Source organism: Python bivittatus, unplaced genomic scaffold (assembly GCF_059951505.1).
Source record: "Python bivittatus isolate LINGU-HERP-01145 unplaced genomic scaffold, Pbiv_v1 ctg000960_np1212, whole genome shotgun sequence".
NCBI lineage: Eukaryota > Metazoa > Chordata > Lepidosauria > Squamata > Pythonidae > Python > Python bivittatus.
Window position 1 is genome coordinate 10,084,071 of NW_028277124.1, and position 25,247 is coordinate 10,109,317.

The 25,247-nt window shown below is 36.5% G+C and overlaps 1 protein-coding gene and 1 long non-coding RNA gene across 2 annotated transcripts in view; one reads left to right on the forward strand and one right to left on the reverse strand.

Moving 5' to 3' along the window:
• Positions 1-22,801, forward strand: part of LOC112540674 (uncharacterized) — a 79,806-nt gene extending 57,005 nt beyond the window's left edge. The window contains exons 8-9 of the long non-coding RNA XR_015794257.1: positions 1,853-1,924; positions 22,732-22,801. This is a non-coding gene — a long non-coding RNA (uncharacterized LOC112540674). The remainder of the gene's footprint in view (positions 1-1,852; positions 1,925-22,731) is intronic.
• DIAPH1 (diaphanous related formin 1) overlaps positions 1-25,247 on the reverse strand; it is a 74,778-nt gene that overhangs the window by 36,430 nt on the left and 13,101 nt on the right. The window contains 16 exon segments of the mRNA XM_088131594.1: positions 2,203-2,320; positions 3,438-3,800; positions 3,803-4,075; positions 6,080-6,259; positions 8,026-8,090; positions 8,945-9,060; positions 9,192-9,308; positions 11,250-11,368; positions 12,092-12,202; positions 12,582-12,690; positions 13,787-13,926; positions 17,955-18,018; positions 18,888-18,974; positions 19,141-19,271; positions 22,819-22,920; positions 23,342-23,500. Coding sequence (XP_087987720.1) covers positions 2,203-2,320; positions 3,438-3,800; positions 3,803-4,075; positions 6,080-6,259; positions 8,026-8,090; positions 8,945-9,060; positions 9,192-9,308; positions 11,250-11,368; positions 12,092-12,202; positions 12,582-12,690; positions 13,787-13,926; positions 17,955-18,018; positions 18,888-18,974; positions 19,141-19,271; positions 22,819-22,920; positions 23,342-23,500 — 2,254 coding nt within the window.

The following is a 25,247-nucleotide window of genomic DNA, read 5'->3' on the forward strand; positions in this document are numbered from 1 at the left end:
AGTAACACAGCTTTATTTGACAACAGCTCTTCAAAGGAAGGTCAAGCTGTCCCACCACATCTTCTGCTACAACTGAGCTAGTTTCTACTCCAGGAGCCAAGACTGACAGTGCAAGGTTAAAGGGTTGGACTAGGACCAGAGAGACCCAGGTTCAAGTACACCTTTAACCATGGAAACTCCAAGTGACTGTGGACTGATCACTCTCTCAGTCTAACCTACCTCACAGTTGCGGTTGTGAGGATAAAATGAAGGGAGATCACAATGGAAGCTGCCCTGATCACTTGGAAGAAAGGTGGGACATAAACCTAATAAATGAAGAAAATAATTCCCTACTAGTTCAGAACCCTAAGCCCATTGTGAATGAGTGACAGCACCACCAGCTGAATATCAAAAACAGGGAGGTATTGAAGTGCCTACATGTCAGGAAAAGATTCTTAAGAATAAATTTTTCCTCAAAACAATCTAGAATGCCTGGGCAAATTTGCAATTATTTTTGACTAGATCTGTACCAGTTGAGTTAAAACCATTAATACCCCTGGAATGTCCTGTAAGCCTGGCAGACGTCTGCTTTATAAAGTAAATATAAATAATATAACATTTGTTGTTTGTGAGAAAGGCTACCCTTGAACTGTGACTGCCTGACTGCCCACCTTGATGTGTCAATCCTTTGCTATCTAGACTTGGACTTTTGTCCTTGCTTTGCTTTCTGTAATCTTGTCTAGAACTTGGAGTGGTTTGGCTTGTGCTTTAAGGATGACTTTAACAATAGCTGCTTAGAATTATCTAGGTGACCAAGCCAGCATACAAATTGATAAAGAAATAAGTAAATTGTGTTTAAATATATTTATTTTTCTGTATGACTTTTTGGTTGAAAGTAACCCTTTAGGAATTTGGCCATGGATTTTATGACTAATCTTTTGTAACTTCCAAACCAATAACTCCAATAAATTACAGGATAATAGACTGGACTGGACGAACTTAAACATCCCTCCTGATTTAAAGTTCTCATTTGAAATGTCATTTGTCATATTCTTAGGTGCTTTTCAAAGGCATTTGCAGAATCTGATGTTTTTGTCAGAATTATGAAACATATTTGTCAGAATGACAAAATGAGCATTGCAAAGTTGTGATGTAAACTCTGTTCCTTATGTATGTGTATACAACATGACACAAGTGCAAGAGCTTGTGTCACAATGATGCCACAATCATTTTGTCAACCCTAACCTTTCCCATTTTCCCCATACAACCCTCCACCAGCACTTATTTCTTACTATAGATCAGAAATACTTTAACTTCAGCTTCTCTGGTATATGTATGAGAAATAACATATATAGGGTTACTGTGAAGATTACAAGAAAATAGTAAATACATGTTATACAAATATACCATTATATAAGGGTAAGTGCTGCAAAATTAAGTATTATTTACTTGATTGTACTTGCTTACATTATAAACATCTAGTATAGAAAAAAAGACAATGTTAAACAAACACAAATAAAATAAGGCAGTAATAGACAAAGTATGAAATATTTGTATTTGTCGATAAATTTGGGATAACCATATACTTTTTGCAGATTAAAATATTAATCTAGAAAGCTGAAAAGACACCAACAAAATTAAAGGACAAGTTGATATAAATTATTTTGAATGAGCCAATGTACAATGGAAATGCAGTTATGGAAATAATAATGACATGACAGCAATGTAATCTATGACCCAAATCCTAAACTACAGCATGCATATTATTGAAAGAAACTGTAACTTTCTGCATCTGAGTTAATTTTATTTTAACATTTATAAATCATCTGAATTTAGGGTTGTTTAGTTTGCAAATAATGTGTGTGCTTTCCAGGAATATCTAGGAGGCCTGTGATGAAGAAAAGATGAACCAAATGGAGGAGATGATATAAAATGTAGTTTGAAGGTAACAAACAAGTTTACTTCTCAACAGACAATAAGTATGAACATATCAAGAACACCTGCGCATCCAAGAGATGTGAATATATTATAGGGACTTTATAGATCTGGGTTTTCCCTTAATATTATGGAGTGGTAACTTCACTGATTGCAAAGTATGAACCATCCTTAACATGTTTCTGTCTCTAGTGTACATCCATGAAGCTATCACCTTATTTATTTGATAAATTTAAATAGCTACCCATCACATATCTTACCTATTTCTGCCCAAAGTACATTACTTACATTTGGTCTGTGCAGTTGAGAAACTAAGAGTTAGCTTGGCAAAAAGATCATCGTTCTCATAACGATCCTCCTTAACTTCCACCCAGAAGCAGCCTTCAGATAGCTCCTGCGCTGTAATCTGCAACAGTTATGCATAACATGATACAATGCACATAAACACCATTGCATATTCCTATTGCAATATATTGCAGTTTAATTGTCCTGTACATATTTGAAAGCAAAAAGGTCTTGGAAAACAAGGCATTTATTTTTCATAAGCTTTTATGAAACAGAAACCATTTAATCAAAAGTAAATGGTGTTAGTTTGGGGAATAATATTGCTGAACTACATTTATCAATTTGGGATTAATTTGATTATGCATTTTTCATTTCATCATGAAATGCAAGAGGGGACTACTTTTCTACCCATAAGAGATCAGGAAAGTAGGGCACCAAAAAAAAAAAAAAAAAAAGAGTAATGTAATTACATGCTTAATGCCTGCTCTTTATTTTACTACTAATAAATAGAATAATTAAGTAGTATAAAATCAAGAACAAGATTAGCCACAGAGACAAATGTAGAAGAAAAGGCATCTCAAAAACTGGCAAACATCAAAAGATTTTAAACAGAGAAGCCAATGGAAATAATTCCAGGGTCTGCATACAAGCTAAGAAGGCCTCAACCCATGTTGCACCAACGTTAATGATTTTTATATTTCTGAAAGCCATTATTAAGGTTCAATTCACTAGCAGATGAGCCTTAAAATATTCTGACCCTAAATGATATTGGCTTAGGGTATATACAAGTATCATTTCCAACTGAGGACATCTGATAAAGATGGCCACATGCCACAAAAGCTTACACAATAATTGTGCTACTGTCTAAAATTCCTTAAGATTCCTACATACTTATGATTTCATTCTGTAATCTACCGTATTTTAAATGATTCTTATAATTATTTCTAAGATCTCTAGGATACTGCCTTTAATTTCAGTAAAAACATTTTTGCTGCTTAAAAAAAAATTACTGATAGCTGTAAACTGACACATTTATTAAGGATTGAGAATCCATCCAACTTGATATGTCAGAAAACTGCAAAACGAAAACAACCGATAAACCAGTCCTCAATACTTGAAATCTTGAACTCAGAATAATTAAGGGGGCAAAAGCACTGGTAGACTGAGGAGCTTAAATGAAAAAGAGGCAACGCTGACAATGGGAAAAATATATCTAATTATCAGTTAGTAGAAGTCACCTTGGACCAGTTAGTTCTCCTAAGCTGAACTTCAGGTTTGTAAAGCTTCTTAGGAGGCAATCCAAATGGAAGAGCTGGGGCTGCCATAATTCCAAAACCAGATAGACTGGGAGGAGGAGGTGGTCCTGATACCCCAAATGGAAGGGGAGGGGGAGGGGGCGGCCCCAACATCCCAGGCAGAGGGGGAGGGGGCGGCCCCGACATCCCAGGCAGAGGGGGAGGGGGAGGAGGAGGAGGGGGTGGCCCCGACATCCCAGGCAGAGGGGGAGGGGGAGGAGGGGGAGGAGGAGGGGGTGGCCCCGACATCCCAGGCAGAGGGGGAGGGGGAGGAGGAGGGGGTGGCCCCGACATCCCAGGCAGAGGGGAGGGGGAGGAGGGGGAGGAGGGGGCGGCCCTGACATCCCAGGCAGAGGGGGAGGGGGAGGAGGAGAAGAAGGGAACGGCCCTGACATCCCTGGCAGAGGAGGAGGGGGAGGGGGAGGGGGAGGGGGAGAAACACTTTGAGGAGAAAGGGATGAAGGGGTCTGGAGACTTTCTGCCGCACTATGTAATGGTTGCTGTGGTGGGAATCCCATAGATGAACTGACTTGTTCCATTTTCTTCTTAATATCTTCAAGTTCTTTGGTCAGTAGGACAATCTTTAGAGAAAGAAGAGGTAGAACAAGTCAGACTAGCAAAGTTTCATATTTCTAAGCCAGAAAAATAAATAGATTGCCCTTCTCTGAGCCATCACTATCCTGTTAATACTTCTTTACTCCTATGGTGTTACTTTGATATTTTTGTGTAACCTTGCTGACTTTGCCTAATGAAACAGATGCAAGAATAGGCAGATTACACTGGGTTGGTAGTCTTGCTCTGATTTAGGGCTATGCAATCCTACAGAAAAGATGGTTTGAAACATAGTTTTTGAATGGTTGAAACAGGCACTTTTTTTTTTCCAGGCTTCCATAACTGCTTTGGAAGCTGATCCTGGTTGTTTCTGAATGTATGCAGGCATACTTAATACAGAACAAAGCCACATGCATGAGAAGACAGCTGGGAGCAGCCACACAATGGAAAAAGACATATCTGTTATATGATTCCAAATTATTCAAAAAGTACTCCATATGTCCCCGGGGTACCTTCTGAAGGATCTGCACAGCACTATTTTACATATTGCATGTATGCATCACACCAGACTGTAACATGTTGTATGACTGATTTAATATTTCAACCTTACTCCATTCTAGATGGTTAGTAGGTGGGGTCCCCAACGTTTCTGCATTAATAGCACAATTGGAATTTTCAAAGTAGATTATAGGTATTCTCACAAAATGGCTGCCATGATGGGAGTAGATCAGTTGGAGAAATTGCTTCCCACCACCACTTTACCTTTTACCATCTCAGCATACTTTCCAATTTTTTTAAGGATATGCAAACTTCCAGAAAAAGTGCATTGTAGTGGACAGCTATCACTTCATTTTCTAAAAATGATTCTGGAGGTCACATGGGGACCAAATTATTGTTGGCATCTCAAATTATGCTAGAAAAAAAGCTTGGCAGAGCACCTGACTGGCACCATGGGAGATATAGCATGGGAGATGCACCTAGACCATACTAGAGACCCAGGGTCTGTTGTAGGACACTCACAGTTCTCAACTAGCAACTTGTTGTATTTGCTGTAAGCCAACAAGAGTCAAACTGAATATGGTATACAGTAATTGAAGATAGCTAGCTAGCTAGCTTCAATCCTGGAGTTCATATCCAACTGATTTTGTCCACAAAGAACAACACAAATGTTTTGCAGCATGCCACCAACTATTTCTCTCTTCAACATCTTAGCGAAGGGGATGCCATATAGTATGGAACAGCAACATTTACATGCACCCATTAACATTCCAATTACTATCTTACAGTATAGTTTTTCATTCAACTCTTGTCCCATCACCCAATTCTTTCTCCAAGACGATAGCAACCTTTCTCCTTCCATTTTTATGATTCTTGGGACTGAGGACTTGTTGTTGTTGTTGTTCAGTCGTTAAGTCGTGTCCGACTCTTCGTGACCCCATGAACCATATTGCGCCAGGGCTTTCTGTCCTTCACTGCCTCCCTGAGTTTGCTCAGTTTCATGCTCATTGCTTCAGTGATCCTATCTAACCATCTCATCCTCTGCCGTCCTCTTCTCCTTTTGCCTTCAATCTTTCCCAGCATCAGGGTCTTTTCCAAAGAGTACTGAGGACTTAAACACCAAAATAGCATGCATCTCTAATGTACAGGTAGTTCTCGCTTAACAACCACAATAGGGACCAGAAAATTCATTAAGTGGGGCAGTCATGAAGCGAGGCATCATGTGACCGCACCCAATTTTACATTTTTTGTGGCAGTCATTAAGTGAATCACTCAGTTCCCCATTGATTTTGCTTGCCAGAAGCCAGCTGGGAAGTTCACAAATGGCAATCAAGTAACCCTGTCGTAAGTGCAAGCTGGTTCCATGCACCCAGATCACTTCCATGTGACCGCGGGGGCACTGCAATGATTTTAAGTGCAAGGACCAGTCGTAAGTAGCTTTTTCCAGCACCCTCGTAACTTTGAAGAGTTGCTAAATGAATGGTTGTTAAGTGAGGACTACCTGTAATCAGCTTATTTGTATTATTGATCATTACCTCATCACTCAACAAAGAGCTACTCATTTCTAGGTTTTGCTTCTCTGAGGTAATACACTGTTTCTCAGCTGCCATTGTTTCTTTCTCCTGAAGTAAATTCTGAATTCTTTCCTCAAAATTACTTTCTTTCTTCTTCATTTCAACTTGTAATTCATGACGTGCAGTCAGCTCAGATTCCAGCTAAAAAGAAAGATTACACACAATAATCATCCCAATGTACTCCATACTGGTTAAACCTCAAGTTAGAGTAATGTGTGCCTTCTTGGGCAGTATAACATGGATGATGCTGATTAGAGGACACTGAGAAAAAATTTAATACTGTTGAATATGAAAACATTTCAATAAAGTGTATGAGTTAATTAGTTTCTGTCATAATCCAAGACAAAACAGTAGTGCAAAATTATTAAGTGGAAGAAAGTTTTACATGCAATAACAAAAACAATTATTATAGAATTCTGAAAAATGTCTTTTAAGAAAGACAATTAAGAAAAATGCTCTAATGTTTATCTTACATGCAATTTTTCTGTGTTTCATTTTACATTTGGGAACATTTTATAGATATTAGTAATCCAACTGAAACTGATTATGTAAAAAAAAGCAGAATATAGCTTTTAATATGGATGGATGGATGGATGGATGGATGGATGAAAGAAATTTTCAGAACACTAGCAATCTACACCCTGGGCAAGAGGAAGATGAGGCAACTTGTATTCCATTAAGTGCAATATGCTAGGAAAGCAAATGCAATGACTATATGAAGCTGACATGTAAGGTCATTGTTCTATCTAGCTTGGTTTTGTCTTGGTCAGCTATGGCTCACCAGAGTCTAAGACAGAAATCCTTCCATCTTCTGCTAATCAAGATCCTTTCACTTGAGGTGACAAGGATTGAATTAGAACCTTTTCCAAATCTCTCTTGCCTGTAATATTTATTTTTTCTTTTAATTGATACCTCTGAAATTACATTTCTTTAATAAATATATCTTCTTGATCTCTTATACAACTTTCACATGAAGTGTGAACAATTCCTACTGTTCTATAAACTCTACATTTAATGGTAGTCTTCCGCTCTATCACTGAGGAACAGCATGGATGTTGTCTGCTTCTGTCAACTAGAGGTAAGTAATCCACAGGCTGCACGCAACTCCTCTGAAATTCTGGTGCCATCTACAGAGCCCCCTGCTTTATCTGGCATTAAATGTGCAACTAAAATCTGGTAGGGAGTACTTGATCTGTTAAGTGTTTGTCAGCATTAGGAAAAATAGTCTGACAAATGAAAAATATATAGGATGGCAAGTATTTAAGATTTATACATGAATGATACATATAAATGTAACCTTCGGAAATACTTTAGAATGAAGATGTTTACCTTTTAAATTACACATTTTGTTCTTATCAAATGCCTCACGATGAGAAATTGAAAAAGTAAGCCTATTTTTAAATATATATAGTTCAGAAGTGTTAAAAATAAAGGGCAATGAGAACAAAAGTTTATGACACCATGCTACTCACTGAAAACTCTGGCCTACAATTCCCTATTTTGGGGGTGACTTTTGTGAGGCCCTATGAAAAAACAGTACTGCAGCCATGTTCTAACTACTGTTATTGCTGCAAAACTCAGAAACAAGAATGTACTTCTGAAGATGAAGCCAAGATCTGATTGTTTATTGTTCAGAAGAAAGCCAGGGGAATATTCGTCCTATACTTACCACAGCACACTTATAAATAGTAGGCCATGAGTACCAGAGAAAAGAGGCACCAAAAAAAAAAAGGAATTAAACAGAAAGAATGAACAACTATCATCACTGCAAACTGAATAAAAAGGAGTTTTAAAAAATGAAGATATTTAAAAAAACAAAAAAGTAGTAACTGAAACTGTTCTTAATAAGGAAAAACAACCCAGTGAAACAAAGGAGGAAAAAAAGAGAAAAAATATATGATTGTAACCTTCTTCTCCAATTCCAGGGTTTTAGCTTCACTTTTTGCCACCTTAGTTTGATCAATCAAATTATCTACAGAAAAAAAGAACAAACCACATAAGAACATTGCAAGTGAGGAAAATTTCTTTCTATACTATCAACTCTATACAGTAGAGATGCGTACCTTTTGGGAAGCAGCGGGCTTCCTCATTCTTTGAGTGGCATCCTCGGGGTTGCAGAAAAAATAGTTTGTAGGGCCAGGACAAAAACTGAACTGGATTTCATTTTATTTATATTTAATTTTAATTTAGCGAATGTGTTTAATTTCTGATCATGTATTTAATCATTAATTGCATCACATTTATGCAGTACTTAAGCTACCGGTGTAAATACTACCACCATTACCAACCTAAAATTTATAATTTGCTATTGAATTTTTGAAATCTTTGAAAGCCACACTCAAAACTTTCAGGAGGCAAAAGCAGCCCAGAGCACACCTCTACTATAGGGTCTTATTCAACTTCTAGATTATGCATTGCTTTGTTACAGCCTTGATTTACCAGACTTAGCTAAATCAATTAAATGTGTGCATTTAATCTTGCACTCACACATCTTTAACAGACCAGAAATAGATCTTTTCTTGTGTCTCAATATATCCAAAAAAGCAAGAAGGTTCAAGTTTTCATCATGAACTAAAAGCACAATTGCGGCAATGCTTTCAATGGACTCCAGGTATTTTGCACAAACATTAAGAAATATCCTTCAATCTTTAATCTTAAAAAAAGTAATCTCCTTTACATCTAATATGCTTAACCTGGGTGATTTATTTTTATAACAGGAAAAACAATACAAATGTATTTATGTCACTTCATATCATAGTAGCAAATGGAAAAATACATTTTGGACAATTATCAAATAAATATAGCTATCAGTAGCCCCAGACTCACCTATTAAGGCCTCAACATTAAAGTCAAGGTGTTTGCGTTTGAAGTCTGGGTCAGCCCCATTCCTGTACAGAACTATCTGTGAAATGCATTCATCAATTAGTTTAAAATATTGAGGCCTAAGACAAGAACAGAAAAAAAAAGATATTAGTGCTGATAATCAGAATATTCCATCCCTCAAAAAGTGATGAGTATACATCCAGATATCCGTATATTTTCACAATATCATAAAAAGAGTTTCCTTTTCTACCTGGCCTCATAGTCATTGCGGATTAGCAGGAAGTGCTGCAAAATTGAGAGGAAATGTTGCTCTGCCTTAGAATCCTTTACTGTATTGAGGAGAATCTGGAAGATTTCATTGAAATCAGTAGAAAAAAGAATTAAGGATTCAAACACCATTCAAAAGAAATACAGATGCACATCCCTAATTCACAGAAGAGAGTTAGCCTGCCGCTTGACTTCTATATCTGCGGTAAAGGAATTCAAATAGATCTACATAAGCTACCTTCCCCAATGATTGTTTTATTTTTAGATTTTTTATCCCGCCTTTATTATTTTTAGAAATAACTCAAGATGGCAAATATACCTAATACTCCTTCCTCCTTCCTATTTTCCCCACAACAACAATCCTGTGAGGTGAGTTGGGCTGAGAGAGAGAGTGACTGGCCCAAAGTCATCCAGCCAGCTTTCACGCCTAAGGCAGGACTAGAACTCACAGTCTCCCGGTTTCTAGCCTGGTGCCTTAACCACTAGACCAAACTTAAAGCATTTACCCTTCACACTTCAGCTGGAATGTTCAGGGTAGCTTACAATTCATAAAATATAGCTGCTGTCTTCAGTTTTATAATTAAAAAAGGTATATCAGAAAAAGAAAAAAAATGGGTCAGGAAAACAAAAGCAAGAAAATGCATTTTATAATGATTGTTACCCAGAGGTTATATCATAATATCTGTAATACAACCCTGAAACTACTGCTCTCTGGGGGAAGAACAGCTCAGATGAGCAACTCATTATTTGTGATCCCTCAGCTCTCTCTCTGCTTCAGCATAACAGAAGAGCTGCCACATATACCTCCAACAATTATGCCACATCTTGTGTTACTAGAAGTTTAGAATATATTTTTCCTTAGGGATGGACTGCCTATCTCCATAATTATGAATATAAAACAGAACGGACTGCCTTTTGGATCTGATTCAAGTCAGTCTTGACTCCTGGCGACTGCCTGGACTAGTCCCTGAAGTTTTCTTGGCAAGATTTCAGAAGTGGTTTGCCCTTGCCTCCTTCCTAGGCCTGAGAGAGGGTGACTGGCCCAAGGTCACCCAGCTGGCTTTGTGCCTAAGGCAGGACTAGAACTCAGAGTCTCCCGGTTTCTAGTCTGATATCTTAACCACTATACCAAACTGGTTCTCATTTGGATCTGAGGGCATTTATAATAGATATCTATTTTCACTGTCCAGGATCAAAAATATATTTCCATATATTTCCTGCTTTAGGCACAAAGCCAGCTGAATGACCTTGGGCCAGTTACTCTCAGCCCTAGGAAGGAGGCAAGGGCAAACCACTTCTGAAAACTGCAGAGACGCACCCAGTCAGTTGCCAGGAGTCAACAATGACTCAAAAGCACACACAAAAAAGTTTTTTCCACTGTCCAGGATCAAAAAGATATTTCCATATGCTCTCCATGGCCAAACTTACAAAGATTACAATCAGATCAAACCACTATTCTTTAGTACATAACTTATTGCTCAGATCAATTTCATCAAGCTTCTCACACTGCATGCATTTTGAGTCTTAGGGTGAGAGAACAAGTGTGCTGAGAATAAGATGTAAACATCTATAAATTCCACAGTGCTTTACTACTCATTTTAGTGTAGCAAAAGTTGTTTATACTGATGGTTTTTATTAACAAAAGTCATAGAAAAACTGCTGGACATATTTAGGTATGATATTGGGTATGTTTTTCTTTAAACATGAGTAACAAAGAAGCTCCCTCTTTGCAGTGCTTCTTGGAAGACCCACATGACCGTGCAACATCACAGGTCACATGAGCATTACAGAAGTCAGTAATGCTGCAAAGCCAATGTGGTGTAGCAATTAAGCTGTTGGACAAGACTGGGAATACCCAGGTTCAAGTCCACCTTTAGCCATAGAAGGAGATCCTCATATAGGTCACCCTGAACAGGATATAAATCTGACAAATAATAATCCTAATATTACAAGAGAATCGGGGAGGGGAAAGAGGCAATAAGTGATCCTGTGTACTGACTTATTGGATGAAGGAGTCATATATTTTAAAATAAAAGGATATTCCATTTCTATTCGAATGTCCTCCAAGCGGCCTCTGAGATCTGCAGAATCTTCTTCACCAGATTCTTCAAATACCTGCAGCTGCAGTTTCAGCTCCTCATTGTCTTGAGCATGCAGTTCCTATGGAGGGCACTATCACATCAGAGGATGCCCACTAGACATCACCACCCTCCTTTATTCCAAGAAAACATCCAACTGTTTGGTAAAATACTATTTTGTTACCTCTCTCCCCTTTCCTTTCTCCCCTCTCCTAAATAAGAGAACTAATTCACTGAAATCACTTAAGAGACAAGGTGTTTAGTGTAAAAGTGATGTCAGTGGCCCTGCCCAGGACATAGGAAGAGAAACTATTTATTATTTATATATAGGCAACTCACATGACTGAAACTCAGAAGTGCTCATGGACACAACTGGGTATATATAGTTGCTATTTCACACATCCTAATTAATGAAAAAAGGTATGAAGGTGAGGCCACCTGGCACAGTACTACCATTCCCATATAATGGGTAGTCAGGCTTCTATGAAAAGGGCTAGCAGCAGAATTCTCATATTCACTCAAGAATCTATTATTTCCAACTGCTGAGACTACTTCACTTGTATAACTACACATTTCTTATTATTTTATTTCTCTACAGTTCTTCCTTTTGAGGATCCCATGTAAATAAGACAGTTATTCTTGTGAAACGTGACCAGCTAAGAAAGAATACTCCAAAAATAATGTTGAAGTATACTTATCCCCACCACAAATCGCTCACCCTTTAAATGGATTCATAAGATGAATAAGATATTATCTCTCCCGATATAGCAAAGATATGACATTAGAAAGGAGAGATATTTCTCACCTTGAGGATTTGTTGCAGTCCAGAACGCATTAATTCACTGCGGATGTGCACCCTGAAGTCAAGCTCATCTGATGGAATGATTAGAGCATTGATCAACTGTAGACAAGCTACCTAAGAAAATCAAAGAAAAATTCCATGTTGGATCAATCAGTTCTTCTCCCTCATCCATTATGAGCTAGCTAATTTCTCAGAACAATTGTGAAAAACTGCCAGTCAAAACAAATAATTTTATTCTACCGAGCTTTGTCATAGCAAAGCAGCATAACAGTCAAATTCAGTACAAATAGTGTTGAGAAAGAAAAAACAGGAAGGAATCAATATTGATAGTTGAAACTCTGAGGTCTGAAGATGCACAAAAAGAATTTACACTGAGGAATCAAGTGTACTCAGTAATGGTGGAACAAAAGAGAAAGTGGAAGGGGTCAGACAGGGTCTTCTGAAAGAGATAAGGACGAGAGACTGTGACATTCTTTTTTCAGGTTCCTATTACCTTTAACGCCACCGAAGTGCCACTTTTCAGGCCATCCACAATGGGTTTAAATCGTTCTATTTCATCCATTTCTGCTCGTTCTGTCAATGCTCCCAAAACTTGCTCATGCCTAACCAAACATAAAGGAAAAAAATAAAAAATAAAAATAAAATAAAAAATCAGCTTTTGTAATTCTTAGATAGCCAGCCTGCATTTTAAAAAGTCTTATTTTGACAGTTCATGAGATTTTAAAGATCCCGTATTAAAATTTAGGAATGCCAATCAAATCCTTCTGGATTTGTATGTACTAAATTTAGATTCAATTGTACAACTGAAATATACTCAGACTATATCTGGCACTTGATGTTTTTGTAAAATGTACAAATTACTAGTCATCAACATCATTAATTTCAAAGTTTGCTCACAGCTGCTAGTATTTTTATTCATTTCTTTTAGTTTCTTTCTTCAGCAGGCAATTTAGCTCCTAAATGTTTAAATAAATAATTAAACTCTCCTGTCTTCAGTACGGAAGGCTCAATTAACAAACTACCTTTTGTGGATAAGCATTTGTCTTTGTACACCAAGCAATTAACTGAAAATATGTGGAACCTCTTTGAATTGTTGTAACACTCATATCTTTTCTGTCTCTTGCTACATTTTTGTTTTATTTCCTTGAAGGGGAAAAAATACTGCCTTCCTAACTACATCTATCTATTTTATTTCTGTTCACATATCAGAAATGTTTTAAAGAAAACAGTGCAAAAATGATGGAAAGGAAGCTTATGATTGCTGTTAAAAATTATTTTACTTGGCTTCACAATAAGTAAAATTCATTCACAGTAAGTAAAATTTAGGAAGAAAAAATGCATTGGCTTGTGTCTTATGATGTGCAAACAGAAGTAAATTTGTGAAACTAGCTTTTCCGATTCCTCACCTCCTCCCATAGCTTCCATATATGCTCTGAACAGCTACGCTAGAGGAGCAAAACTTTCCTAAGCAACATGGGATGAGGATGTTCAGCATGAAGGAAGAACATGTTGCATCAACTTCTTTCTACTTGGGATTCTCAGATACAGCTACTGTGCCAATTACATGCTTATTAAGATATATAATTGATACATAATACATTTTTTAATATATTTTGCAAAAAGTTTAAAATGTTAAACTGTCCCATTCTACTACACAGTACAACTGAACCAAAAGATAAACTATTCATTGTCACATACATATCCACAGGCTGAGGCAGGATGCAGAGAGCAGAGAGGAGCTTGATAGCATCAATCATCATCGTAGGGACTTTAGGGTCAACTGCTTTTGCCAAAAGTAGAATCCCCTCATCTGTTTCAAGCATTGTCTTAATTCCAAACTAAAAAGTAAAAAAAACAGTACACACTGGGGTGAATAACATATTTAAGATCTATGGCACAAAATAGCACAAGTCTCACAGAAAACCATTACAAAGTATGTTCAGAAAACAAGAGAACGGGAAGATGGTCTACAGAAGAACTTTTGAAGGTGATTTATTAAGGAAGAACTTAAAGGCATTTTCATTCAACACTGTTTCCATTCCCCAATGTATTCAAAGTGTTTTCAAGCCTGCCAAGTAATTAACTCGCTGATCTCAGAACACTGAAAATAGGCAGGGAACATCATGAGTAGAAGACTGCAAACAGGCATACAAGAATCTAGACTTTTAATAAGTCAAATTTACTGTAGAAAAACTAAGAAGCCAATATAAAAGAATTCCAGCAACTGCTGTATGTAAAGTACAAGTCCTACTTTATAGTGAAATCAATGTTCAAATTCTTGCACCTTTTTCTACTCCCAGAGCTGTAAAACAGGCTGGATGGTCTTGTTTGGGGAAGGAGGGCCAGTTCCAATCTCTCTCTTATTTTGGTAAGGACAGATCTGATATCAGGCTGATTTCCTCTGATCATGTGAGAACTAAGAAAACTTATACTTAGACCTGATGCATCATTCCCTACTAATGGTTAAGGTCAATACCACTCATTTTTTATATATTTTACAGTACAGGTAGTCCTCAATTAATAACCACTCAGCGACTGTTTGAAGTTACAATGGCACTGAATGAGGAGTCTATCACAATTCAGGCACTTGGCAACCAGCTCGCAATTACAACAGTTGCAGCATCCTGCAGTCATGGGATTGCCATTTGCTACCTTCACTGCCAGCTTCCGACAAGCAAAATCAATGGGGAAGTCAGCAGGTGGTCGCAAATGGCAATCATGCAACAACATGCTTCATGACCACATCTCTTAGCAATAGGGTTGCCCAGTCCCAACTACCGTCATTAAGCGAGGACTGCCTGTATGCCATAAGTTACAACTAAACCAGTTTTACTGCAAACATGCTCATGCTATTCTATGCAAACTAGAATGTCTACACAGAAACTACTTTATTTCCCAACATATTGATGCTCTCATTCCAACTGGGATGTACATGAGCAGCCGAGGTCAATATTCATGGGCCCATCTGTTGATGACTGTGGCATATACAATGTAGAGTGTAATAGTAGTATATGACAAGGAGCCTGAATTCATAAAAGAAATGGAAGAAAAAAATTGTGTTTGTGAAACAAAGAGGGAAAGGATGCAACAGATTTTAAAGAACATGGTCTGATCAGGTGGAGTTGACAAATACATTTTTTAAAGTCAAAGTATGGGTTTAATAATGAATGAAAGAGTTAAAATATATGTCAGAAATTATGAATTAGTATCACCTAAATTGTTGTATGAAAACAAGAATTCATGGGTTGCTGATAGTTATTTGATGATCCCAGTTCTGCTATAGGGAATTGTTATACTCAATGAAACAGAATAGTTTTGGGAGAAATGTGCAACATTTAATTTACTGTAATGTTTGATTATGATAACATGCTTGAATGAAAATTTTTCACAGAACATGGAGCTGAAAGGTGGTTGCTGAATGTGGTGAGCATACAATATATGATAGAAGTAAAGCATCCTTGAGAAAAAATGGAATGCTTAGCAAATGGTTGAAATCTGAGCAGGAAGCAATACAAGAATATCATGTTCTCTTGCCTGTTTAATGTATTTAAGGATAAATGTAAAAGGAATTGTGGTGGTATTAAAGAGTGGGTTGATTCAGCACATGAGTAGGCGCACACTTTTGTATGCAGATGATGTCATGTTTTTGGCTGAAAGTCCAGTGATTTGCAGTGAAAGACAAATTACATGATGCAACAAAGATAATCAGTTTTAATATATAATATTTAATATATAAAATCCAGTTACACACTGAATGGTAGAATTAATAGAATGAATGATTACAAGTTACATAAAAATGGTCAAAAATTTGATCAGCTAGTTGACTTTGTATCCTTGGCTGAATGGTTCCTAAAGACAGAAAAAATATCTACAATATTATTTCTCTTTTTCACATTTTTTATACTCCATTATTGTACTACTATTTGCACAATTTTATTCCTTCTCCTCTCAAATACACTCACTTTACAATTCACTCAGCATTCCTATTTTTATTTATTCCTTGCCACCTGTTTTTTTATGCCTAAATTGTTCTTTTTCCCAATTCTCAAGAATTCTTTTCCATGCTCATATTACTTCAAATAATCACTCACAGTCTCTTCACAAATAACTCCCACAGAGAAACTGATTAGAATTGCTCTTTTTAGTTTCTTGGGAGTTTTCCCCACCAATGTTCTGTTTAGGGGTGGATTATCTACAGTAAAATTATTTGAACAAACTAGGACAGAAGACATATGTCAAGGATTGTTGCTTCTGGGTGGCCACAATTCTATTTTGGCTTGATGTTAATTTTGTCAGTTCTAAATTTAATATATTTTAAATATTCTTAAAAGTTTGCACTGTCTTCCATTGTCGCACCCATCCTCACTACTCTTGTTTTATTATGTCTTTTGCTTGTAAGCTTAGAGCATCATTTTCTGTGCTGATACCTGATAGCTCTATTAGTGTGTAGTATTATGTTCCTGAACTGATTTCTTCTGCTTTGGAAAATCTATTTTATTTTTTTCACCTTCTTTCAGTAAATGTCTTCCTATTTACTTTAACTTAACCTTTCCAGTTCAGTTTTTCTTGTTTGAAACAATATGTGATCTATTCTTTCTTTTGACAGTATCTTCCACTAATTTAAACTCCCATAATCCTGAAATTTATCCTTGTCTCATTACTTGTACTCTTTACCCTCACAATTTCATATGTACAATTCTAAACTTGGAATTAAAAAGTCTTAGCAATATTATAGGAAATAACATTATTTGTAATCTTAATTCAGCTTACTTTTGAGTTTTTTTGTTTCTACTTGAAATATTTTTTCTGCTTCTATTTAATTCAATTTTTTTAGATTTGTATTTCAGATGGCTCTTAACCATGGTTTTAAGTATCTACAACCTGAAAATACAAATAGATCATGTTGTCTGTGGTAAAGGGTTTCATGTATTGGCAGCTCTGAAAGTTTTTTTCTGTATTTTATGAATATGCAAAATTTTGGACAGACTTTTGCAGAAGTAAAGTACATCTTTTTTTCATAATATCATTCTCCAAGAACTTGTTATCCACAGCTGTTCAGCTGGAATGGAGCTCCTGTGAATCAAGAGAGCCACCTGTACTTTTCCTCCTTCCCCTCCTCAGGTTTCTCTAAGTTTTTCTTCTAGTAGAAGCTTCTTATTTTCAAAGGCATTGCTTACCTTCTTACTGCTCTGTAATTGTTGTGTCAATCTCTCTATTTTCCTGATACCAGTTTTTTTCCCCTTAACTCAAGATTCCTTATTTCACGTTTCTTCTTTTATGTCATACTTAACTTTGGATGAAAAGTCAAATAATCTTATGTTTGTAATATTAACATCCTAAACTACAATTAATACTGATAGAATTTTTACTTTTCTCTTATTTTCAACATGAATGTTCTATTATTTTAATCATATTAAATAAATATTACTGCATTGAAATTTGCATTGATTGCAATATATCAAGACTTACAATATTACAATAAAAGAGGAAAAAAGATTCCTTATTCCTGTGGCGTCTCTTCACCTTTTTGTCTGTTGCTGTTCTCACAATGTAACTGTGTCTTTTGGGGTTCTCTTGCACAATATTTGCATTTAGTTTCCTCACTCTCTCAACTAAATAGGGACTATACTCAGACCGTTTCTCCAACTAAGTCTCCTTTCTGTCCTCTTCCTTTTTTATGTTTTAGCAAACAAGGTGAGAAAGGGATTCGTTTTTTATTCTGTTGTTATATAATTCTGCTGAGCAAGAACACATCTTTATTCCCCTCCCATTTCTTTCTTCTTTTTTGCTTTATAAAATGTGCCTACTAATTAAATATAAGGAATGATATTCACAAGTTTCTAAATGCCGAAAATAGGGGACTCACTTTGTTGTTCATGAAAGCTTTTAAGCACCTAATAATCTCATGTTCGATCCTGAAGTCATATGACCTGGGAAACAAACAAGAAACAAAAATGAAATATTGCTAATTCTAGACACAGAATTATCTTTCTATTTACCCATGCAGGCTTCCTAGTCCCAGAACATTCAAAAAACCATGCAACACCATAAAAAACTGTAACAAGATGCTCATAACCGTATCAAAAAAGAGGAGTCAGGGGAAAAGTATGACTGGATAATACTACCCCCAAGACAAATTTCATTATAACCAATCTTACAGATTCATCCATCCATCCTTATCCTATCCAAATTTCCTCATTTTTCCTCTAATCTTGATGCAGCCAAATAAAACCTGTTTCTAGCATGCAAATATTTATCTTATCTTATCTTATCTTATCTTATCTTATCTTATCTTATCTTATCTTATCTTTCCATCCATCCATCCATCCATCCATCCATCCATCCATCCATCCATCCATCCATCCATCCTACCTACCTATGAAAGCCAGTGTATTTAAAGTGCCAGACTAGGAGTGGGAAGACCCAGGTTCTAAACCTCCCTTAGGCACAGAAGCTGGCTAGGTGATTTTGGGCTAATAACACTCTCTCAGTCTTACATTAGGAAGTCAAAAAAAATCTATCTAGTGACCAGCATTGGGCCAGCATGGTAGATTACAGACCATATAATATACACACATATACACATATGAGGCAGAATGTGTGTGTATATACACAAATTTATCTAGATGTGTATGTGTGTGTAAGCATTGTTATCTAGGGTGATCTGTGAATTAAGCATGTTTTATAAAATAAAACAGAACAAGTTTACTATCTATACTTATACACTGAAAGCACACAAATGTGTATGTATGAAACATTTTACCTCAACTTAAAGTATTTTAATTCAAGTGGTCCTTACCCATAAAACTCATCCTTCTCATCATGAAGACCTTTCAGTATGTCCAGCAGGCAATTCAGTCCCTCAGCTCCAAAATTTTGCACCCAGCTGCAATATTTGCAGAATAAAAAACATTATAATCTAAGTAAAATAACCACCATCTTCTCATTAGACTGTCAACTGTATACAACTCTTGCCTTCAGATATGCATCATGTCCATATATTTTAAACATGGTAGTATTGAGCAATCAACAAGGTCTATCTGAACTATTACCTGACAGGATTGTTATTGAGTGACACACGCAGAGATTCCAAACATCCAAGGAGTTGTGCATCTTTAAGACCAGACTTTAGTTCCTGAATGTACATAATAGGAGATTTTGAGCTCTCCTTTTGACTCATGCCCTGCAAAAGAGAAAAAAAACAATGATAAATGTATACCATGCTTTCTAAATTAAATACATCTCCACAGCACAAAATACAACTCAAGTTGAACTTTTCCCTTAACACTCAAGAGGTCAATACAACAGAGTTTTCAGTTTAAAAAAATGGTCCCAGGGTTGAGCTATATCCAATTACATTCCAGAATTTTATTCCTTTTCTATTTGCTATAATTGCAATTTAGAGTTACTTGCTGTTCAGTATTTGGACACTGACTTTCCTACTATTTTCTCCATCATACAGTTTAATAATCCACTATATTTTATTTCAGAAATATATTAGAACACACATATCAATAAATTACATGTTTACCTCATAATTATGACCCACAATAGAAATTTGTACTTTTGATTTCCTGTAAAAATATCTGTCTGAGGTTGATTTTAGGAATGTGGAATCAGTTATTATTACTGTTTGAATTGTACTCCACATTTCTTGTCCAGCAAGTACTCAAGAAGACTAAAACAAGTTTTAAAAAATGGAATATAAAATTATAAATGTAATAGTAAAATATTAAACCAATTAACAATTAAAAGCCTGGCAAAAGAGATGGGACTTTACAGATTTTCTAAATATGAAGATAGTAGGGTCCAAACATGTATCTTAACAGGAAGAGTGCTACTCAAGTAGTCAGCCCCAAGCCTCTTTAAAATTCAGTATCAAATTATGCCCAGTAAACAACCGACAACCAATAAAACTCTTTCAGCAGAGTCACTGCACAGCATCTGAACCTTGTACTTCTTAGCAGCCTAGCTGCTGCATTACACACCAACTGCAACTTCCAGAAACTTACAAGAGGACTCACACAAAGCATACCACAGTAATCAAGAACAGACAACCATCACCAAACCTGGCCACTTCAGGAAAAACTGTAGCTATTGCATGAATTATAATTCTGAAGAAGCACCCTTTGCCACATCAACAACCTGCAAATCTTACAATAGTTGAGAATTAAATTATGCTGCGGTGCCCACCCTTTGGAACATCATCCTCCCAGAGATGAGACTGGTCCTGACTGGCTTTTTGCAAGACCTTAAAACATGGTTTTGTCACCAGGCTTGGGGATCTGTATGTGTGACAGAGTCCATGCAATGTTTAGGTTGAATTGTTGGCAGTGGTTGTTTTTTATATCAGCTGCTAATATGTCTGTTTTTTATAGTTATCTGCTTTATGTTTTTAACTGTTGTTAGCTGCCCAGAGTCATGAATTTGAGATGGGCAGCTATATAAATGGAAACAAATAAATAAATAAAGACACATTCTCTCATACTGCAAACCTCCTCTTTTCTACATCTCCATCCCCATCCCAAATTTGACTGTTGCCCTGGTAGTGTCTTTTTATCCTGTCCTTCATGGCCATTCGCTATGCCTTCTACGTAGAGCTATGTATTTACCATCATACAAATGACACCCCATTTAAAATCCCACTAATATGGGGGAAAAGATCTTTCTCTATGGGGTGGGAGAGAAGGTAGTGTTTTGACACTTGAACTATTAACGTAAGATGTCCCATCTCAACTCTAAGATGGGACATCTTAAGTTTATAGTTCAGATGTCAAAACAACCTTCTCTAAAGATCATAACTACAGTAAAATTGCCCCCAAACCCCAAATCTATCAAGTCAGGAGAAGACTGTCATGTCTGACAGTAATAAGAGCCACTGAGAGTTCAGGCACACTAGCAGGATTGCACTATTCAGTTTCAACACTGGTCACACTACAACACGGTCACAGTATGATTGATTGATTGATTGATTGGATTATTATATACCACATTTATAACAAAAATAGACAAATCATCTGAAAATATCTGTTTAGTGATTTATATTTTGGACACAGAGGCAGATAAATTAGAATCAGCTGTTTTAATTTTGTTGGATGCAGAAAAGTCTTCTGACACGGTTCAGATTAAATTTTTGAAGGGTGCCTTAAAAAGAGTTGGTTTCCCACCATCTGAGCATCAGGACCTAAAGCTAATGCACTCATCTAAAGTACAATGGTCCTTAAGTTAAATTCCCAGTACAGGGATTGAACCATGCAGAGTATGATCTGGCTATATATGTTTGATGACTCCTTCTAAGAATGAAACTGGTCATGTACTGCCTCCTCCTGGTGGTCAATGCAACTGAAAACACTGCACAGGATGCACACCATGTACAAACAGAAAAATGTAAAACTTTGTACATGGGGCATGACGTAACGTAACGTCTGTATATCTCTCTCAGAGATTAAGGAAAGGTGAACATATAACTGAATTACACTCTCAAATTATAGAATTTGACATTTTATGAAGAACATTGGTTTATCAAGCCTGAGGTACAGCAAAGAAAATTATGTTACATAAATGAAAATAAATGTAAGTTTTTCATGCTGAAGAGTAGATTCAAGAGATGAGTTATTAACAGTTTTTTAAATGTCCTTATATTCCAAAAATGAGAGGAGCATTATATTTTTGTATGGTTTAGATTTAAGAATATGTTGAATTAAACTGATCCAGAATCAAAAGACTCTGGGAGCGAGTTAATTTTGATACCTTGATACTAACTTTGATTCCATAACCTCAACCAAAATTTCTAGACAAAGGTTTGGAAAAGCTACAAAATTGTATACTAGGATATTAAAGAGAGAGATTGTTATATGAGTTGTAAGAAATCTTGTCAGGAGTTCTACTGAACAAGGGAATCAAAAGGAAAGCACAGAAGAGAGCTCTCAACCACCTCTGAAGGAAGGCATCTCCCTTACACATGGTCCAATAAAAACTGGCTGTAGTACTGAATGTACTAGTGATAGCATCTGCAAAAAATGTTATTTGGGACCATCCCCAAATAACAAAAAAAGTTATTTGGGGATGGTCCCAGAGATGAAAGAGGCGGTAGAGAACTTGTGGCTTCAACATTAATTTGGGGTCAACCATTTTGGTCTGTTTGAAAGCATCTGATAGTGTGTTGCTTTCCCAGTTCTCTCAGAAGCATTGTGAGAGATACTGGGAGTTGTAGTTGTAGTCAGGAATGCCAAAAATTGCCTAGGCTGAACCATTGTTTATTACGACACAGTTTAGTCACTTTTTTATGGAATCCCATATTTTGGTCCTCCTCTTCCTGTACAGCTATGATAGATTCCAACTATCCACTTACTTTTAAATTCACAGCAGTTAAATTATGTTCAAATGGTAAAGTAACTATAATGAACAAGCCTTATGCTCAATTAATAGCTGAAACTACCTTGGGTATATTCCAGTTTATAGACTTAAGCCACTATGGTTTTGCCAGCTCTTCCTTTATTCGGAGAAGCCAGTAAATAAACAATCATACTAAACAACACTGTGCTCTATAATCAGAGAACAGTATAAGTGACTATAGACAGTGACATACAGAATGCCTGATTTCCACCCATCCTTGACAGTTACTTCTTACATATAACTTTCAGACAGCTGCCATTTATCCTGCAACATGAAACAAGCAAGCCGCAGAAGTATTCTCTGAATTGTGACCATTCCACAACACAAGAACTCACAGCTTTGGAAGTATGCAGGTACTGGGACACCATTTCTCTCTTGATACTAATGTCCTTCTCCCTTAGAGGTTGCTGCTTTTCCTCATTTAGATTCATATCCACCTAGTGAAGGAAGCATAAAAAATAGTCATAGAATCATAGAATTGGAAGGGACCTAAGTGATCATCAACTCCAACCCCGTGCACATTGCAGGTTTCACTACACCATTCTTGCTAGATGATATCCAGTCACATGAGGCTCTCTTCTTTTGACAAAATTATGAGTAAAAAATACTTGCCTTCTCCCAAATGAATTCTGGTTTTAGGAGTTCTGTTTGTTTGCTGTGGTAGAAAAATGAATCAGGAATATTTCTTCCCAGTGCAGAAAGAGAATTTTTCACATCCCAGAAATCACACCACTATGGCAAAGTGAATACTTTACACTATGTGAATACACTACAGCAAAGTGAATATTTCAGCATCACTATAAGCAAAGTGAAATTTTAGCTTTGTCATTCTCAGGATATAATTGTAAAGATACTTACCAGCATCTGCTCAAAGAGTACCAGCACGTCTTCATCAGGGATAGTCTGCAACATCTGACCTGACCCAGAAATATCTGAATATGAAGCAGATGAATTCCTATATGTTGTACTGGGTTTTTCTTTCTCCTTCTTTATCCTCATACTGGTGAATCTCTCAAGCTGATTAATAAAATATAAAATTAGAATTGCTGTTCTTTTTCTATTCTTCTTTTCCATTCAATTTACAGAGTGTGTTACTTTCTTAGCTATAATATATGAATACTTTCGCACTGCATTGGAAAAATCAAAATCAATGTTCTTTTAAATCTCTTTATGTAATTCTGCTAATTACTAGAGCTGTGCAAAGCTTCTAATGGTGCTGTGATTCAGTGAAGCTTCTACCGAATCACTCCATCAAAAGAGATCACAGATCAAAACAGAGATTCACTTTGATGTACTGAATCAAGTGCCTGCAAAATGCTTTACATTGATTGCTTTTCTGCTGCTATATAAATTTATTTATTTACACACACACACACAGTTGGAAGTTCAATTCCAAACAGAGAGAACAATGACAGGAGTAAATGCACTGAATGGCTAATGAGCTCTCTGTCACTGAAATCATGCCCAGCTAAGGAGCTGTCACTTTATTAAACTATCAGACTCTTTTGGGGTGGCAAGGCTAATACTACTTTGAACTGTATTCACTTTCTCATCTCTCAATGTCTTTGCTATGGCCACTTAAGTCTTAACTCTATTGTCTCTTGTGCCAATAATGTTACAATTCTATGCTGGCCCTCCCAAAACAATTAGGAATATGGGTTCAAGATAGAATATTGACTCAAGGAAATCCAATATGCGTTCTTGGGTCAAACTGTACTTTGGGGCAGGTTTAAACTTTTTGACAATGCCTGACTAACAAGGACTGTCCAAAATATTTACTGTATGAGTCTCAAAGAAGAGATTTATTACTGAAGTACAGGCAGTCCCTGGGTTAAGAACATTATACAGTATTATACAATAATACTGTTCCGGCTTACATACAATTCAACTTAAGGACAGACTTTGGGACCGGAACTTATTCTTAAACTGGGGACTATCTGTGTTGTCTCTTGCACTGGTCTTTTGCTAAAGCTGTTGGATTGCTATAATATATTTAAAACAAATAAAATAACTGATTTTAGGATAGAGAATGGTGAGGCTGTAAATGCCAGTGTTTTATGCCGGTCTCTTTCTCTGTAGTTTATCTCTAAGCAGTGTATTTCACTGTTCCAGCCTACTCCTATTGCTTCTATGAACGAACATAGTATATTGCCACAAGCCACTATATTAAGACAATTAATCCTGATACTAATAACCCCTTCCCAGCTTGCCAATTTGCTTGCCAACTAGCTACACCATCCCTCCTGGTATCCCACAAACATCCCCCCCCCCAAAATTCAGAGACAACAAAGATACACCACTCTATAAGGGCAAATAAATTAATATTCTTCAGTTTCATACCAAGCCTGGCACCTCAGAAACATGGGTAGAAAAGAAAAGGCTTGCCTTTTGAACAATATTTGAAAGGTCTTCTTTTAAAGATGGGGTAGGATACTTTCTGCAGTTTTTTAGTACTCATAATTTCATTGTCACTCAACTACCTAAAAGCAGTCTCTCCCAATTTCTATCTTAAGGAGGCCTGCAACTTATCCAAAGCAGATAATATACTATCCTTGAATAGGCTGAATCCATAACCATCAGAGCTTCCCTCTCATCTAAATTAAATTTCAGTTTGTTTATAGCTGGACAATCCATCACCACCATCTTTGGGATACAAGTCCCAAATTTATTTGGGATTTCTATCTTCCCACTAGAGGCATCCTTTAGGTACTAACAATACTTCAAACTAAGTATCAAGATATTACATACATTTTAAAGAAGAGAA